The sequence below is a fragment of the Ascidiella aspersa genome, chromosome 6 (assembly GCF_963924565.1).
Source record: "Ascidiella aspersa chromosome 6, kaAscAspe10.2, whole genome shotgun sequence".
In the NCBI taxonomy this organism is placed as follows: Eukaryota; Metazoa; Chordata; class Ascidiacea; order Phlebobranchia; family Ascidiidae; genus Ascidiella; species Ascidiella aspersa.
The window spans coordinates 16,223,639-16,243,618 of record NC_139452.1 but is presented as its reverse complement, the minus strand read 5'-3'; the positions used below and the strand labels follow the sequence as shown (position 1 = coordinate 16,243,618).

The following is a 19,980-nucleotide window of genomic DNA, read 5'->3' as shown; positions in this document are numbered from 1 at the left end:
GATGTAGGGAAATGACAGTATCAAACCGTAAACAAACCGAACATAGAAAGATGAATCGCTCGAAGCGCAAACATTTATCGCACATATACGTGTAGTTAGAATAGTCAAAAAGGTATTGAAATGGACTCGTGTCTAGTTGTCAAAGTGGCGGAGAATCCGGCTCGCAGGCTGTCGGTTGGCAAGCCCTGCTTTGAATATACAAACATTTTGCCGTGTATAAAATGGTGAAACGCAACAACAACCAACAACTTTACACAAGAAAGCCAATTGTTGCGCCAGAAGTTATCAATCGGCGGAAAACTACTACAAGTTCGCAGTACGAAAGTTGCCATTTAAGCTTAAGTGTTACCTAAGAGTGCTGTTTGTTACAATTTTTATGTAAACATTTATAAAATTTTGCGAAAAGTACTTTTGTGTACCGCCCCCTTATGTGCGTTCAGCGCCCCCCAAATAAGACGAAGACCCAAAACGCCCCCTTGTTACTCGCCAACGCCCAAAAGGGGCGGTATCGCCCACGTTGGAAACCTCTGCTATAACCCGAAACATCGCGTGTGGAGGTTTTCAATTTATCTCATAAATCAGCAAACCGTGTTGCCATAAAATCGCAATTTAAGTTTTTACGATCGCAAATGCTTATCAAAAAATCGTTCAAAACACAAGTATTTTACTATTATATAATATTTGTTTAACTGAGCATAAAGGCCATAAACATTGGTTTATGACTACTTGATTAAACAACAACTTTTTTACGACTGTTTATGTATACCTATGCTGATGAAACGACGCTAAAGAAATTCATGAAATAATCATCAATGAAAGAATTTACGACACTGTTTTACAAAATCTATTACTGTGTAACATTTGTTAGCAATGTAATCATCAGCATCTATATAGCACAGTATAATTGTTTGGTATGTCACGATTAAGAACTGCCTTAACATAATTTTAAGACAATTAATTGTAAAAAATAAAAATAAAACATTGGGTGAATTTTATTTTAGGTAAAAAGGCGAATATATGGAGTTAACCTCGCATATTTTAAGTCCCGCGAGCAACACAGCACCTCTAAAAATCTCAAGTTTAAACTTGATTCGTCTTTGTGTAGAATGATAATGTGGCCATTAAGTATTGTTGTGGAATGCAGGGATGCGGAGTTCGAGTTCAACTAAAATCAGGTGGATATAGAGCAGTCCAATTACAGGGGTGTGTATACTATATATTCCATCCAGTCACAACACACAGTTGGCAAATATCCACCATATGTTATTGCACCTTTAATATTTACAGTGCGCTGCCTCATCAGTTACGGAATTTGGTACTGCGCATGCGCACGTCGGACTCGAAAGTCGGGTAGTCTTACGTAGTCTTACTCTAGTCGCGAGTCTCGAGTCCCGAATCCGACTCCAGCTAAATTCACGACTCCTTCGTGTCCCGAGTCCTAGTCCGACTCCGCAGTCTGTTCAACACCGCACAAAGTTTTTACATAATATAGGCTAGACCAGGGATGACCAACCTTTTAGCATAATCGGCCACAATGCCACTTTAAAAATCTAGCTTGGCCGCAGAGGGTGACGTCATAAGTTACGTCGTATCGGGACTTCATAAAACAACTTAACTTATAAACACCGGCTCTTCCAGAGTGAATTCGGTCACAAGTATGCAAGCAATCTCAGTCCTATAACGCGAAAAAATGAGTTCACATACCGTAACATGCCATGATACGATACCTTAGTGCAAATATTCTATAAAACGGTCCGCAAAAACACACATTTGGAAAACACACATCTTGCTTTGAGTCCTCGTACATGACATTCACTAGATTAAAATCGCGGGGATAAAACGCAACCTAAAGGATTTTTTATGTTCACTCGCTGTTTGGATAGAATTAGCCAACATTTATTTTATAAAAAAATTGGTAACGGTGTGACCAATACCTATACAATACATGCGTGGACACGACTGCGATTCGTCAAAATGCTTCTGCCGTGTTACGCTTCACTGAATTTACCACGTCCCGTTGAATTCTTGGCGCACTTTTTGGTATGTTTTTACCACAGTTATTATTAGTCTTGTGCTTTACTATGGACAAAACCGAGAATTTTAATGCGAAGAAGGGTTGGATGAAGCCTTTGGAGCAAATACTTAGAAATGGATATTTCGTCAAACCAAGCAGACGAAAAGTATATATGCAAATCGTGTAAAAAATCCTTTTCTACATCACGAGGTCGTCAGTTTCATATCAATAGACTGCATGTTGTTTCGGGATGCGACGCCATAACTATTGATAAATTAATGTATCTTTGGATGGTACCCAATATGGCTGTTAAGCACAAATTATACTGGTATCGGATCGGCACCGATACCAACCGGCGGGTACCGACACTATCGCGTCAGGTATAGGCTACGATCCTATATTATCGGACATGTCAACTCTCAAATAATCCTGTAAGTGCTTAATATTTAAATAACAGTAAACTCAAATTACTGAATAATTATGCATATACCAATTTTATCTGTTCTGGGGTAAAGAAAATAAAAAGGTTTAAACATATTATCTAAATACTATATTTTACAAAAGTTCTGTATAACACATCTAACAGGCAATGTTACTGATTTGTAGTGATCAAACGCTTGACTTGATTTTGTTACAATATGTTAAGCTGTCATATTGCTCTCCTCTATATCTGCCAGCACAGAAACTCCACAAATTGGTAGGTTCGAAATAAAATTTAAAAGATCTCTTACAGATTTGGACCTAACGTTATACTCAAATACTCGCCAGACTATCCAAAGTGGTGTACATCCAATTGAAAATTTTCATTAACAAATATTTTATATTTTTCTTGATCGAATTCAGAGACGTGGGAAATGCAAATTTGTGAAAAATCTTTTGCATGCATTTTCCATGTATTACTTTTTAAAACAAGACATTTGGCTTGTTTTAGAAATGAACTAAAAGTTTTTTTAACTTATCTCGTTTCTGCCCTGTAGATAAATAACAATTTATATTTTTTAAGTAAACTAATATAACGACTCTTTCTAAAATACACAAACTTTTCTAATATTGTATGCAAAGTCCTTCCATGTATGTACATTACTAAATCTACTACAGTACAGCATAGGTCCAATCCAGGAATACAATACAGATGTAGAATAGTTAAGAAATTGTTTAAACTAACCATGAACAAAGTGTTCTGCTTTAAAATGACGACCACATATCTTTACTACATCTCGTTTATATAAAACCCCAATTGAGGCCAAGAATATTTTTTTCCAAATCATTTGCCCATTTGAGTTTTTCGCCTGAACTGAATCTTTTTGCTGGCACATGGTAAAGTTGATCGGGATATTTACCATCACAATCAGGAATACAGCAATGTTTACTCATTTTCAACTAGTCTATAAAAATAGGAACAAAAGTTAATTGGAACAGGGTAGTGAAATCTTGCTCAAGGTTTACAAATATTGAAACCAGTAAATAATAGTCATTGTTAAAGGTAATAAGTACACCGAAAAGCCATCGCAGACTCTTTTTTTTTTAGTATTGCGCTAAAACTCAGTCAGTTGCTGCTCGAAACGGTTTGCTAGCATATTTATTTTTGTTCGATTCACAGTTCTTACAATGGCAAAAGCTAAACAAAAAGAGTTCAAACTTTTTTTTATTTTTATTACTACGATACCGTTTTTGTGTTTTTTGAAGAAAAACGTGACTCGAAAAAAATTGTGCCTTACCATCTAGGAACCTCACCGCATGTCACTGAACCACAGGATAGTAAAACTAGAAATCCAACTGTAGCGCGTCGGCTTATTATTTGTTGTTATTTAATTACGTGGCCCAATTGCAGACCTGCCACGGTTGCTCGTAAATTAACACGAATATGTTATTTGCATTCCGTAAACACGCCTCTGCTAATCGATGGCCAGGCGTGTGTACAAAAGCCTAACTAGACGGCATCTTAAGCAGGTCTGGGGAGCCGGAGCTGGAGCCCGGAGCCCGGAGCTAAGCGTTTTCTCTGGACCCAGAGCCGGAGCCGGAGCCATTGTTATTATTTTTGTGGAGCCGGAGCCGGAGCCGGAGCCGGAGCCATTTTTATTATTTTTGTGGAGCTGGAGCCGGAGCCGGAGCCTTTTTTATTATTTTTGTGGAGCTGGAGCCATTTTTCAATTTGTGGTGCTAAAGCTAAGAAATTATATTTTGGGTTGGGCTTAAGCACTCGCCCGCTCGGCAATGCGAGTGCAAATCGCTCCTGGCGAGTGCTGATTAACACGAGAAATTTAATTAGTTGGTGTAGGTCTGTAGGACAACTTGTATTTAGCACCACTACCAAGCGAAATATTACTTAGCGCCAGTTATTTCCATAAACACTAAGACGCAAATACATTCAACACTACACAAATAATAAGGTTTATCGAAGTCACGTTCAATGTTAGTAATAAAGACTCTTTGTCCCGTTGTACGATCGTAATAAAGACTCTTTGTCACGTTTACAAAAAAATCATTTACCGTCAAACAATATAAGACGTTATTGCTGCAGTGGCAAATAGTTATAAGGTTTATCGTTTAACTTAAACATTGTGAATTTTGAAATGTTTAACCCAGTCATTGGCGCCTTTGAAATAGTTTATTGGACTTGCGATGTACCCAGCGATAATAATTTTACTTTTTTGTATTTATTTAATTGTTTATATTGGAAAATTAAGAGCAATTACTGCAGTTTTTGGTAACAATAAGTTTGAATGCAAATGTCTTATAATAATATTTGTAAGCAGCGTTTTTTTCATGTTTTGAGGCGGTCCACTGAATACTACGATATTTTATCGCCAAGCTACAGCTGAGAATTAGCAATTAGTCTACGAAAGTATGCTGTTGCGATCTCTTAAAGTTCATATCGGCCAGCCAAGCCAAAGCTTAAAAAATAACTGTCTGTAAATGTTTTATATCACAATTATGTTAAGATACAAATCGAAGCCATTGCAAACACCCTTGGAAAATTATAGGGCGTCGGGCAGCACAGAACCTCCGGTGCATGTGGTTGTTAACTTTGCAACGAATAATTATTAGTAAATTTACAATTATTTCGTCATTATTTGCTGTTCAACCAGGAACTATAGTGTTAGGTGAAATGTGGCGATTTGTTTCTGACGCAAAGCAACCTGCGGTGAAACGTCCTTCAAGCACAGAAAAAACAGAATACAAAAAAAAATAGCGCGATTTTTAGAAAAATGGTAAACAGGCAGGCCGTGCTATGGCTACTAAATTGTCAGTGTTATTTTTTTCACTAAAGATTGTAAAAAATATTTAAAAACATTGTTTTAAGCGTAAACTGCTTTATGGGTCATTAATTTGTTCATCCACGCAAGGAAATAAACGAAAAGACTTTTATAAAAACTAATGTTTAACGTATAAAAAACACAAGAAAGGTTAACGATGACCGCACTATAGTACAGAAATTTGCAGACAGAGTGCCAACATTTTTGGCGAGTGTTATTTCGTCCGTGCGAGTGCTGATTGATAGCCGCTCATGTTTGCTTAGGAACAACCCTGAAGCCAAACGTAATTTTTAAAACTTGTCATTGAATAAGTGACTGGTGGCACCGGAGCTGGAGCCGGAGTCATTGGGTGTTTGTTTGATGGCTCCGGAGCTGGAGCCGGAGCCAAAGGATATGAGTTTTACAACTCCGGAGCTGGAGCCGGAGCCAAAGGATTGAGTTTTACAACTCCGGAGCTGGAGCCGGAGCTATTTAATAATTGCCTGATGGCTCCGGAGCTAGAGCCGGAGCTAATGCTATTTTACGGTGGCTACTGAACGTAACTGAAACTGACTGGATCTCAATTTAACCAACTGAAATAATGTAACGGACAGACTTTATTATGCTGGACTGTGTTAGTACTGTACCATGGACTTTAAGCTATTCCTGTAAGTTGATTGCCGTTCTGATGTTATCAATAAACTCAAATATGTTTAATACCTTGCTGTGGCTAAGCTGTTAGAACACGCAACCTTTCAAGCAACCTTTCAATCAACTTAACAAATGAAGCCGGTTTCAATCTTAGCAGAAACCAGCCTCAGTGTTCAATCCTATTTACAACCTTTATGAATTTTGGATTTTGGGTTGATAGCTGTATTTCTCTTCTTCAAAAAGCTGAAAGGATTTGATTTGCGCACTTGCGCCTTTGATGTTATGCATTTCATTTGCTTTTTATCTAAAAATTCGCGCACACAATAAGACCTAAAAAGTAAAAATACCTAAAGCAGAAAAATCATCAATGTCAGAGTATTAAGACCAACAAAATAAAAAAGACCTAAAGCGCAGAAATAACCACGACAGAATAAGAAGTTAAACGTCTGAATAAGACCTAAAACGCAACAATACCTAAAGCAGAAAAATCTACAATACTATAGTATTAGGACCAACAAAATAGAAAGGTCTTAAAGGCAGAAATATTCATGACAGAATAAGATCTAAATTGTTTGTTCTGAATAACACCTAAACCTGTCAGAATAAGTTCTAAATTCATTGGAATAAGGCCTAAATCAGTGGTTCTCAACTTTTCGTGTCTCGTGGCCCCCTTCAAAAGGCTTTTAATCCTCGTGGCCCCCTTCGATTATAAAAAATGACTAAATTGTGTTTAACGTGTTTTCACTTATTTAATTTCACCACGTTGTTAAAAAACACTTCAATTGGACGAAAGCCAACGAATGAATAAATTAATTAAAATCCGAAATCAGGTGACGTCGCTTCCTGATCAAATCGTACTTTTTTAGCAGAAATTAAATCGGCGGCATCATTCTTTTTCGGGGAGTGCTTTTAATCGCCGTGATTTTTAAGTTTGGAGGGTCGTAATGACGCATTTGATATCACCACCGAGCAGTGCATACACTGCGAACAATCATGGCCGTCTTGTCTAACTTTTGTGAAGCCAAAAAAAACGTAACTCTCACACCATTTGCAAATTTTCGACATTTTTAAACGTTCAAAAGAGAAACTGAGTAAACTAGAAAAACACAAATGTTGGTTGTATGTGACGTAATAATGTTTGGCAATTAGGCGAGCAGATAAAGAATTACAAGCTTTGAGAAAACCCTGGCCTAAATGGACAAAATAAGGCCTAAACTGTAAAGAAAGGGGAAGGGGACGATCGGGAGCCATGGGTTTGGCATCAGCCGATTTGGTGTGGACGTTTGGGCAATGGTCACCCTAGTTCGAACGGCGCCGATAGGGTGGCGCTGTTTTGCAGCATTTTTCATCCTGGTTTGGGATTATTGGTGGAGTTAGAAAATGGGTTGGGTTGAAATTATCAGGAGACTTAATGATGTACCTAGGAGTAGGGTTTTCGGGTTAGGTCAAATGTTGCATAAAAAAAACGCAACATATAGCAAGCAGGGCAGGCCAGAAAAACAACTAGCCTGCAGTGAGGTTCGAACTCAAGACCTTCGGTCAAGCCGGGACCGTCGCTCTACCAACTGAGCTATGCAAGCTCAGAGAGGAGCGAGTCGAGAAACAACCATACGCCAATGCTTGCTTAATCTGTTAGTACAAGCAATTCAATTGAAGGGGATCCACAGTACCATATCATTTATTCAATGAAACATGCACACATATGTGTGTTAACAACTAAGATCTAGCCCTTCTGAAGTTGCTTTTTGACCAACGATTACGGCTTACGTATAATTAGTACACCGAAAGCCATTGCAGACTCAGCTCAGCTGGTAGGGCGACGATCCCGGCTTGACCGGAGGTCGTAAGTTCGAACCTCACTGCAGGCTATTTGTTTTTCTGGCCTGCCCTGCTTGCATCATAGATCAACAGATTCGGTAAATCTGCAATGGCTTTCGGTGTACTAATTATACGTAAGCCGTAATCGTTGGTCAAAAAGCAACTTCAGAAGGGCTAGATCTCAGTTGTTAACACACATATGTGTGCATTTTTCATATAGCAAGCTTAATATATCTAACCGAATTTTATAAAACAAAACGCTTAATGAAACACCTCATTTTATCCAAAGTCATTTCTCCAAAAGCACTCGTATTTTCGAATCGGATATTTCCTTAGTAGGTGTGCTTGCGCAATATAAGGGTGCGCAACGCTGAACAAGGACAAAATGATTTTAAGTATGGCAACAATATCTTCATGGCAGTTCGAAGTGAACACGGATTTTGCAAAAGGTTAAATTGCATGGTTGTTGTCCACACCAAGGTCAAACTGCGTCCAAATGCAGGATCGTTTATCTGCCATAAGGACTAATGTGCAGAAATGTTTAATATTTTTGTTAGCAACACTCTTGTAGTTCAAGGGCTGGTTGCAGACCTATCTGATCTGTACCCCAACATTTTAGGTAGTACTGTCTTAGGCATTGTGAATGGCCATATTTAGGTATTCTAATTTTGTATGAATAAGGCTGGTTTAATCCGATTGCTTACATTGATTTATTTGGATAAACAAGTTCCGCAGAATTACAAGGTTAGCTAGAAAAATCCTCCAAGGTACAAAAGTTAATTCATGGGACAGCAGTTTAAACTGTAAACGCTAACCGCACGGTACTATAGAGTAAGTTATAAACAAAAATTGGCAGTAAAGGGTAAAGTTTTTAATATTTCGTAAGATAAATAAATACTGTAGATATGTTTTCTTAACATTTCACAATAAACATTATATTTTACTTTTTTAGGCATAAAAAAGTCTTGGGCTATATTTTATTGACTATTGGTGAAGACGCTAATAAAAGCAAAAGCTTACTTATACGAGGTGTGTAAGTAAGTGTCACGAATGATACCACAAACAAATTCTAAATACAAACGATAGGCCTTTTTGAAGATAAACAGAAGTCGAAAAAAAAATAAGTATAACATGTTGAATACAAAATACCTTTTGCTTACAAGCTCATATACCTAAATCTATATGTGGATAAATTTTATCCAGTTCTACATTTCAATATACAAATTAAGTCGGTATTACAGCGAGATATACGGATTACTTTGTGAACAATTTAATATTAATACAAATCTTAGATTTACTGTGACAATAACATGGATTTGGCAGTTCTTCCAAGATTTTTTATTTTAGTGTAATGAATCCAGTTTTTGATTTATTTTATCGAGATTGTAAAATATAATTCATTTTTTTTAATTAAGATTACTTCCAAGGATAAGTTAAAGGACATGCCTTTTGGCATCACATTATTTTTTGCATATTGGCAGGTAACATACTTAATCTACGTACAACAGACTGCTGCAATTATTCGATGACACTGATGCATAGAGCGAGCCCAACCTCAAGCAATAGAGATAAATAAACAAGTAAACACAAAAAGGGTTCTCGAATAGTTAAAAGTACGCCATAACTTGCTTGCAAGGAAATAAATCTAAAAACCGAGGTTAAAGAAAAACGTCACAATAGTAGATTTTATAAAGAAGCAGGAGACAAACGATGCTGCAAAAGGAAAACAACAATTGCAATAGTAAAACGTTACTTGCTTCGTAGTAATGTTAAGTCGTAGTTACCAGATGCGATTGTTCTTTGCTTTTAAATTTAAACAATAGCTTAATAGATGGGGGTGTGAGGCGCGAAATGTTCGATCAAAATTATTTAAAGGTTTAGTATACGGATATCAGGCTAAGCTAAATGTTGGCTCCGTTTTTTTTGTTTTTTTTAATTAGGCATTAACGTATTACAAAAATAACGATTATTCTTATCAAAAAAATATCAAGGAAAATAAAATTGACCAAAAATAAAAAGTTAACAGATTGTTAAATGTTTTTTGTTTCGAGGTCACAGCAAAAATTGAAAAAAAGTTTGAAGAAATCCGATTGAAGATAAAACGAATACGAAAATAAAGCTAAAATATCAAGTTGATTGAAGAGACAAAATGTTAGTTGAAGTGGAACAAAAACATATATAGAAACACACAAGCGCAATTTTTTTTTTTTGAAAATATGAGCATTTCGCATCGTTAGCAGACGTGAAAAAACCCTCTTTTAAAAACAACTGTAACAGGCACAGCGAAGTTAAGCGCATGGTGGCGTCAAAGCGTAATACCTTTCATTTAGAAAATCGCGTAAATTTTAAGTCCTGCGTAAACTTATCAATTCTGCCTTATAACATGATTTGATTAAGAAGAAAGTTTCAGCCACGATTAAAAAACAACATACAAGCGGACTTGAAATTTCTTGCAATTGCATCGCAACAAACAAATAAGCTTACTAACCGCAACTGAATTGACCTTGGTCAAAAAACTTTTAGTTTATTTTTTAATATTTTCTGGGCCGGTAGGTAGCCTGGAAAGCTTATCTTGCAGAGGTATCACCTTAAAATCGCTCGGTTTGGATTAGCAGAGTCAGCTTCCGGGTACGTTGGGTACTTGACAAGCGTGTAAGTTTCGACGACTTTGAAAGAGGGATAGAGTCCCACTTGATTAGTACGACGATTGGTTCCTTTGGAGTACCCATCCCAATGGTTGCCGGCGATTCCGACAGGATCCCCGATCTTTAGATCGATCTCGTTTGAGCCCGGCCTTGCCTTGTGGTCGTATATGGCCACCTGGTCATGCGCGGTCTGGCCGCCGTAATAGTAGACGTCATCCAGGGAATGGAACTTGGCCGCCGCATCCGGGTGAAGGTTCTGCATCAGTTCGTAAGCGACGCGACACACCTAGTCGGAAAACGGAAGTGTTGACTTATGTATTATCACCCTAGTAAGAGCCTTACAAAACAAAATTTATACATAGCAGAACAGGGCACACGCAGTCACAAAAAACGTTTGGTTGTTAGTTAAGAGGGCCAACTGAGCTGCCAGCTGATCACCCTTGTTTGCAGAGTTCGATTAAATCGCAGCTAGCACTCCCTGATGGATATATTTGGTGTGAAGCGTAGCTCAAGTGCTATGGGCGTGAACTTTAATACTTTAATGTGCCATTTTTTGTATTATTTATCGATCATGCACCTCAAATGATTAATTGAAATAATGTTAAACATGAAGCTTTTAAACCCAGGGCAAAACTTATCAGTATTCTTCGAGGTAGGGCTTAAATGAGACAATTTTAACAGATTATGTTAAACATTCTGACGACATACAATCAACGGCTGACAACAACCATTTGACGATGAACACTTTAGCACAAAAATTATTACGATGAAACTAATAAGGTAGTTTATACATAATTTGTTGTAATAACTTACATGTTTAATTTTGGGTTAATCATTACATCAACAAGCTATTATTTTAAAACCGGATACATATCACGCAATAATATTCTATCTACACATAAAGGTGATTCAATGTAGCAACGTGAACTCTTTTTTAAGTAAATTGTAACGTATCCAAATGGAGTTTTCGACGAAATAAATATTGACGCAACAAAAATATGTTGTGCAATCCTAGAACACATAGTGGTGGCACAAAATCAGGATGTACGTCACTAAATTCATTTAGAAATATCGCAACATGAAATAAAATCAACCTGTGGGACTAATTTACTTTAAAAAATCAGTGAGGGATTTGCTTTGTCGGGTAGAGAAACCGGCTTCCATCCGAAGGCATGTCATCAAAGCTAATCCCAAAGGACCTCGTCGGCGAACCAAGCACACAATGACCTCGATTCGCCAATTAGGCGCGGAGTGAAATTTGCGAAATTGAGATTAGGCGTAAGAATTGAAAAGCCCATTGGTTTTACTTTTTTACCTGGGAAGAGAAGGTGCACACAAGGTAATCGCATTTGGACAAGAAGAAAATATCGATGACGACACCACGTAGGCTGGCTTTGGTGTAGCGGCTATGTAGGCCTGCAGATTCTGATATCGCCTGGTCGCTGATAAACTCGTACTCTGGGTATCTATAAAATATAGTGGTACAAAAAAAAGAAATTATGCAGCATCCATTGATACATAAACGCATTATTTATAAAACCTAACATATTCTACCGAATCACACCCATTTACTACAAAAGGTAGACGGGTAACGTTAAACAGGTAAACGGGGTAGCCTACTCATATAAATTTAATAAGGCACGCGTTCTGCAATTGTAATACGCCCCCGAGGTTCGCCAGGTCATCAACTTATTTATAATTTTCCACTACAAGGATAATATATAGGGTTTTATTAAATAACAATGACGCGTATAATGGATATAGTCAAATAACTTGGGATATATTTGACACTTCCTTTTCTGATACGGGGTAAAATTCGGCCATTTGCCGTCAATCAATCAGCCCTTTTACGTCTAAAATAAAACGGGTTCGGAATTTCAAAATCAACGCCAATAAATTAAGCAAAGCTGTGACCTATGCTTGGAAAAACTTTCTTTTGTTAAAAAACGAAATGCTTTGCTTCGCACAAAGCGAAAAAGCGCCTTTATATTAACAAATAAAGTCAAAAATTAACAATAAAGTCAAAAATGTAGGATAAGGGTTAGGCGTATAATAATGATAGCAAATATTGGGTACTTAAACTGGGTGTTCAACTCCATTTCCAAGTGAGTAAATTTTACAAAACTTTAGTAAGGGCACTATTTTTTTTACAAAATTATTGATAATACTAAAGAAACTGAAGTGTTATCAAAGTAAAATTGCTTTAATCTGGATTTGTGTAAATTTTAGGACATTTATTTAACGCGGTGCAGAAATTAATAGCGTCATTTTGGGGTTACATTTTCATTAAATTTTAGTTTGAGGCTTTTTAACAATGAAAAACTGGCCAAATAGCTGCCTAAACTAGAAATAATCTGGTTATTAAATCCTAGCTAGATGCATCAAACAGTGTGAGAAATCAATATTTTCATCCCAAGATGCCACACCAACATTTTTCGAAATTGACACAACGGTTGCTTAATAATCACTAACCCTGCCTTAATACAGTTTAACACAATACCCTGCCTTTGTGCAACAGATTGCACAGGTCAAATAAAGCAAATAGTAGTTCATACTTTTTCTTTGCTTCTGGCAGTACGGATGAATCATCGGTTGCTAGGTAAACGCGGCGAGACGTCTTTGTTCCATCCCTGGACATCCGCAGCTCGTATTTATCATACCACTCGTTCACGTGCTTCATGTATTCTTCGATACCATGAAACGCTGCTTCAGTGCCCACTTTATCAGTCCTGCGAACCTGAATCCTGAATAGAAGTGTTTAAAGTAGAATATTGGTTTCCTTGGGTGAGTTTCGTTCGCTGTCCTAAAACATCTATTATATTTTTTTTAAGATCAGGGAATTCAGTGAGACGTCAGCAATTTTTCCGTCGACAAATTACTAGCAGACCGCGATATCCCTTGTCCATGTTAAAAAAATGTTTTTATTCAAGCGTTTAACAAAACGTCAACAAACGTGAAAAAAAACTTTAAAGCAAAAAGTAGTCAAAAAAATTAAATATTCTTACGCACTACAATCGATTAATAGGCATTACAACTTTTAAATTTAAAGTAGGACAAAGCAAGTGCCAGTTAATATGTTACTCAACGCTATTAGAAATTAAAAACAAAAACATAGTGTAAACTGTAGTGTAAACCAAAGGTAGGCCAAATGTTAATTGGGTTATATTTCTAAATGAATTGAGTTAACATTTAGTATCGTATTCCGTTACAAATAAATACGTATTTTTTATATAATCAAATCAAGTGTTGCTCTTGACAGACGGTAAATCATAAATATGGATTCGGCTGAATTTCCAGTGGCGGCGAGTGAGAATTTGTTAAATTTGTCAGTTAATAAAAAAACAATGAGAAAAAAAATTGTACAACAGAAAACATTTTTTGCAAAATAATTTAAAAAAATGAAGAACAAAAGACAAATGACTTACCCAACCACAGGGCTCTTAAAACCGAATGACTCCTCAACTTTATTAAGGTCATCTTGCAGCCATTTTTGCGGACGGAGTAAATAGCTCATGAACTGACCGACCCACCAAACAGAGGGGTTGCCATGCAGACGCAAGAGTCGTGGAGCAAGGTCTTCCGGAATTCCAAGAGGAAGGTAAGGGGGTCTTTTCGGAAGACCATCTACTATAGGTAAAAGGACGACTTGGGCATCTTTGGTCTCCTTTTCACCTACACGTAAAAATAATGTTAATTGGTTATTGGTGACCTTGAATTATTATGTTTATGCCGCACTTTTACATAAAAAAACAGGTCTTATAAAAATGCTTTCACCCGAAAATTAAAGCACATTAGACATATTTAAAGCAACAAGATTGTTTAATGGATAAGACTTCGTATAAAAAGCTTATTAGGTTTCTAAAAAAGTATATATCTATTTATTTGGCTGAGGAATGTCTTCAGTTTAGACAACGAACAGCGGTATAGTGCCCTGAAACAAAGACAAATGTAAAATCACATATTAAATATGTTTTGTAGTTGTACAAATAGAACTTTGACCGTTTGGTAAATCGATCATAAACTTTTTGTTAATTTACCTCAACAGTGACAATACACGACATGTGTATTATGCGCAGCACCAGGACATCCAGCTTATGAACGAGCCCACTGGTTGTAATTTGTAAAACGGCGGCCTAACGCGTGTTAAAAACGTAATTCGTTGCAAATGTTGCGAACAGATGGCCATTACCCATCGCCGTAATTCCGTCTATTTTGCAAGCAAACCCATTATGCCAAAGCTCAGCTCAGCCGCTTGATCGATACTAACATCTCCAATCCTGGGGCGTTCAAGCTAACAAGTACGCTTGTCTTGTCCCGTCGGTCGATCGCTTCCGTCACTAAATCGGAGCGGAGACCGAAAATAAAATTCGCTGATCGCAAGTTGAGCGGAAGACTGAGAGTAACTTGAATTAATAAAACTCGAAAGGGAGGCCATTTAAGAATTGGTAATGTGGGTGTAAAAAAAAACTTTGGGGCTAACATGAAGCAACATGATTTGAAATAATTTCTACTGACGTAAATCATCGATTTATCAACGTCGTTTTGGTTTCAGTTAACTGTAATTTATAGATTTGTAAAGGCAGGTTAGTTGTTAAACTGCATGTAATCTAAATATAAATACTCACAATACTCTCATACCACAGTGTAGTTGTTGTAAACAATAATATATTTACAAAGAAGTCAATTTAACACCGATACACTCTGTCATAGGCGCCGAGCTTTTAAAATTCCAGGGCGTTTTTTTTAAATCAGTACAAAATGCTTACTTATTAACATTCACCAAAAGCGTAACAATTCTTGGGAAACCCATTAGCGCTTTTGTATTATTATTGAAATAATGCGTTGTTTAATTTCGTAGTAACAAATTGCAAATGGGCGCTGTAAAACAATAAAGGAAAACATACTGTGGCGATCTACTCTCATAACAAAGAAATTACCTAAGCGCTGTCAGTCAGTGAAAAATATAATGCTTCCGCAATATGCAATTATTATTCACAATACTGAATTATAACGTGAAGACCTGGAAAGCAAGCGCGATTTATTTTCAAACCAGTATGTTTTCCATTTCTTGCAATTTTTTTTACATAGGCCACGCCGTGTTCGTGCCCAGTTTGTCAAAATGTTGCAAGTTGGATAATCTACATCTGGCCGTATTCTGTGAGTTTAACCTGTTTATATATCTTCAGCTGCGAACGGACACTTTCCCACGCTGTAAGTTTCGCACATTATTTTATTGAAACCAAACTGTGCAACTGGCGGCGTATCTTTATTATATTTTTAAAGAGGAATTTGAACACTAATTGCGAGTGTAACTTGGTTCAGGGCGCTTAACGCTCTTCCAAAAATTCAGGACGTTTAAAAACGCTCTGCACACCCATGTTCGGCGCCCAGTTCGACACAAAATAGTGCATAACGAATAAACGTTGTCAGCGACATTCTTTGACACATAGTAGTGGCCATGGCAGGCAATTTTCAACCTCGTAAATTATTAAGGTAGATTTGAACTTTAAAATTTTAAATTGGGCTAATGTCATTCGTTTACATGAAACACTATCGCATATATTCTAAAAAATGAGACAAGTGGTGAATGTTCTGACGGTTTTTGGTAATACCAACATTTTATATAAATGTTTTGTAAATTTGAATGTGTAATTACGCCAACACCAATAATAAATCTATACATTTTTACAAAAATATATTTGTTTGCAACATTTTGTACTTAGAATCACAACCAGGTTGACCAATTCATAAAATATAAAAGTTGCGCGATAGGTTTAAAATACGTAATGTATTATTGCTAACATTAGTGAGTACTGATTAATAACAGAAAAGTCTTAGTGTAATTAGTTTTACATTTAAAAAAAGTATTACTAGCGCCGTTCCCCAAATACAGTTCTACATGGTATCGGGAAACAGCGTTTTATTTACAGTCGATAGACAATAGGAATGAAATAAGCATTGTTGCATTACATAAAATAGTTGGTGGCGAAAACCCCGTGGATGTGCCACGTGTGGACTGTAAAGGGGATTACTGCGGTTTGGTTGCGATAAACGAGACAGATTTCCTGTTTAACAGACCTCCATGTGTAAACATTAATTTTGCAATGAAAACCAAGTTATTAAACTTCTTTCCATGTAATGCTAATAAAGATGTTTAAGTGTAGCCAAATAAACGTATATTCTTAAAAAAAGATGGAACATCCATCACTCTATTAATGACAAACGTTTACAGACAAGAAATGACTCATTTTTGTGCTACATAAGCATGTTTGTGCTACATAAGCATGTCAAAGCATTGCATTGTTTTTAAATTACTACTTTGCAGCATATAAACCAATCTTGTCCAAACAACGAAAAAGGCAATAAATATTTGCTACGTTTCTTTGGTACAATGCATGGGAATTTATACATTTGAAACGCTAAACTATTTTATCCATTAAACCTGTATTAAAAACACTGCAAATGGTAAGGCACATTTTTTTTACAAAACTGTGGCTTGTTTTGATCATTTGTCACATAGGGTGTGCAGTGTTGCACTCTCTTGTTGAAGTACAAAATAGGTGCTTTTATAAAAAAGGGTTTGTAGAGAAATATTTAAACAACCTAAATATGTTAAAACAACCTAAAGAATTATAGGTTACAAAAAATCCATTTATTAAAAAAAGTAAAGTGCCATCACTATATGATACAATTTGGGAGTTGAGACACAGATTGAATGGCTGAACGCATTGAGACATGTGACAAACTCATCTAGCACACTACAAGAACAAAATAGCCCCCAATCAGAACTATGTAGTTGAATATAACTGGGTTCAAAAAAAAAAAAAAAAGATGACCGAGATGACCTATTGTCCACATTTTCTAAAAAATCAAAATCAAAAATACCTCTCCAGGAGATTGATGACCCTGTAGATGCTTTGGTGCAAGTTTGACTAACTGGCTGAAAAATCACTTCCCAACCACCTGGCTCATAGCGCCAATTTTTTGATTCAATAACTAGAGTTCGCTGAGTGCCATACGCGACCATAAAACAATATGCAAGATGATGCACCTGGCAGCCAAAGCCACATCCCTTGTTGAGCTGACACACCAACTGCTTGGCTGTTCGGCAATCTTTGGGATTCTGCAATATGTATGTAAGATATCAAAACACATAATGTTGATATACCAGAAATAGTTTGTTAAGATTTTAAATATCAACCACAAAAATCTAATCATGAAAAGGATTCTGTATAACAAACATTGTAAATCAATGCCTTTGAGGCCAAGTCGGCTCATTACCAAAGATTAACTGGCTCCCAAGAGAGTTGAAACATGGTATGAAACACTGCTGTATTTAATCAACACCAGTATGGCTCCCAACTAACAGTAGTAAAATCATAATTATTTTAAGACCTCCATGTACAGAAATACCTGAACAAAATTTATTCTCTGTTGAACTAGTTGGCGTAAAGATTTGGCTTCTTTTTCTTGCCAAACCTGATTTTCTTTGTTCAAATCTTCTATGTCAAGTAAAATTGATCTACAGAATAGAAACCATAATTATTTTTACACATGCAAGACTCATAATACTTATTATTTTTTTTGTGTAAAAATAAAGTTAAAGTATTGTAAAAACTTCATTTCTATTTAGGGCTGAACATAGTTGCTGTTTATATTACAATATGTTATATACAACTAAAGTAAAAGAAGGAAATTAAAAAGTAAAAGAAGGAAAGCACAATGACAGACTGCCGATCCTGAATCAAAACAAACCTTTGTTGAACGCTTAAACGTGAAAGGGCATCGCCTACATCAGCCCCTTGGGAACCAGTTGATTTTTGAAGGTGTTTTAGTTCAGTTTCAATCGAGTAAAGTAGTTCAACCACACCATTGTTCACCCTTTTTATTAAATTTTCATGCTCTTTTGTTGGATCAGATGAAACTAAAACATGTTACAGACAATTTTAAAGTGTCAGTCCAAGAAATAAAAACGAAAAATATTTATATTTCGTTTTTATTAAATGGTACAATTGCTCTACCACGGGAAAAAGAATTGCATGAATTTCAAGAACAAAATTGTGCATGAATATTTTAAAGGGATCATTAATAATTAAAGCAATGCTTAATGTACTTTTTCCCAGTCTACATGATGCAAATCCAATGTTTGCAAAGGATTAGAATTGGCTTGCAACTTACCGGTTAAGCTTTCCTTGGAATCCTTTTTTTCTCCCAAGCAAGCCTGGAGTTCTGTTTGAAGGTCCATTAACACCTTTTTCTGGTCATCATTTGAAGTGCTAATGTTGTTCAATATTCTATAAGTGATAGGCAATCATTAGATATCACACATTTGAATGGGTAATCTGAAGCTAATACAAACAAAAACAATTCAAAATGAATATTATAGTCATGGTCAAAATTATTTACCCCATTTTTGATATTGTCCATTGGAGTTGGAGATTTTGTTGCTTTAGTTCGCCCAGTGAAGCGAAAGCTCTATTTAACTCCAGTTGATTTTGCTTACTTATTGATCTATAAATTAGGAACAAAATTAATGTTATGACAATTTGGATTTAAATAAACATATTCTGAAAACTTACATTGAGTCCTGACTTCTAAACAGATACACCACAGTGCTGCACCACACAATTACACAAGTCACCACTGCAATTTGGTAACGCCGCATAATTTTATATCAACTGTTTGCATTCGAAAAGTTTTTAACAAAACTATTCCAACAATTTTGTTAGTGTCATTTTACACTGTTCCCTAGCTGAAAATAGATGGAAATTTGCAGCATTATCTTAAGAAAAAAATACCAAAATAAATAATTACAAATCAAATTAGAACTATTAATAGGGCTGCTCTAGAGTACTACTACTTTTACTTACAGTAACAAAACGAGTTGAGAATAAATGTAATAATAATACTTGACCCACACTCACCATATTAACCCCTAGGCGATGTGGTAGAAATCTAGACCAGCGCCAAAAATTCTTACTATTTGGCATGTACTGCATCAGATCTATACCATAATGCAAAAACACCCCTAAAACCCTTGTCAAACACACTTTCACATCAACTGAAACATCGCTAGGCGTGGAATACAACGTCATACTATAAAGCAAGGAACACAACTGAACAGAGTTACCTTTTTACCGTGAGCAGCATTACTCCACAGCGAAGAATAAGAATGTAATTCCGTAGCCCTATAAAAGTCGACACGACAAAGGTTCACGGGAGAGGTTTAAAATATTCGCTCGGTACAGAAATTAGCGGCAGAAATTTAACAATTTGTACAGTCACAAGGTGACACTAATGAGTTGTTGTTCACGAAACATCAAATTTAGCATGGATAGTGTTCTAAACAAGTATTTTGAAGATGAAATCCCAGTCCAATCATTTGCAAGATAATTTAAGTCCGAGGCAATTGATCTTCACTAAATAGCAAGCCAAGTTTCTAGTCCAATTTACTAGTGACGTAAGTCAATTTCGAGTCACAGCATTTGAATCAAAAAATAGTATTAAATTTATAAAAATGATGTACACGTTACATTCTGACCAATATTTTGCTCAGCAATAACAAAAAAGGAGAAATTTAACACTTACTACATATAATAATAATACTTGGCTTTAA

At 36.2% G+C, this 19,980-nt stretch overlaps 1 protein-coding gene across 1 annotated transcript; it reads right to left on the bottom strand.

The window, feature by feature from the left end:
* Positions 1-8,682: 8,682 nt before the first annotated feature.
* Positions 8,683-19,110, bottom strand: LOC146140479 (alpha-(1,6)-fucosyltransferase-like). The gene is made up of 10 exons (XM_083391488.1): positions 18,944-19,110; positions 18,771-18,875; positions 18,543-18,658; positions 18,120-18,288; positions 17,778-17,886; positions 17,250-17,487; positions 13,790-14,036; positions 12,920-13,108; positions 11,680-11,830; positions 8,683-10,650 (listed from the first exon to the last, which is right to left on the bottom strand). The coding sequence occupies exons 1-10, from the start codon at positions 19,027-19,029 to the stop codon at positions 10,303-10,305; spliced, it is 1,758 nt and encodes a 585-aa protein (XP_083247614.1). The 5' UTR covers positions 19,030-19,110; the 3' UTR covers positions 8,683-10,302.
* Between the last annotated feature and the right edge of the window lie 870 nt (positions 19,111-19,980).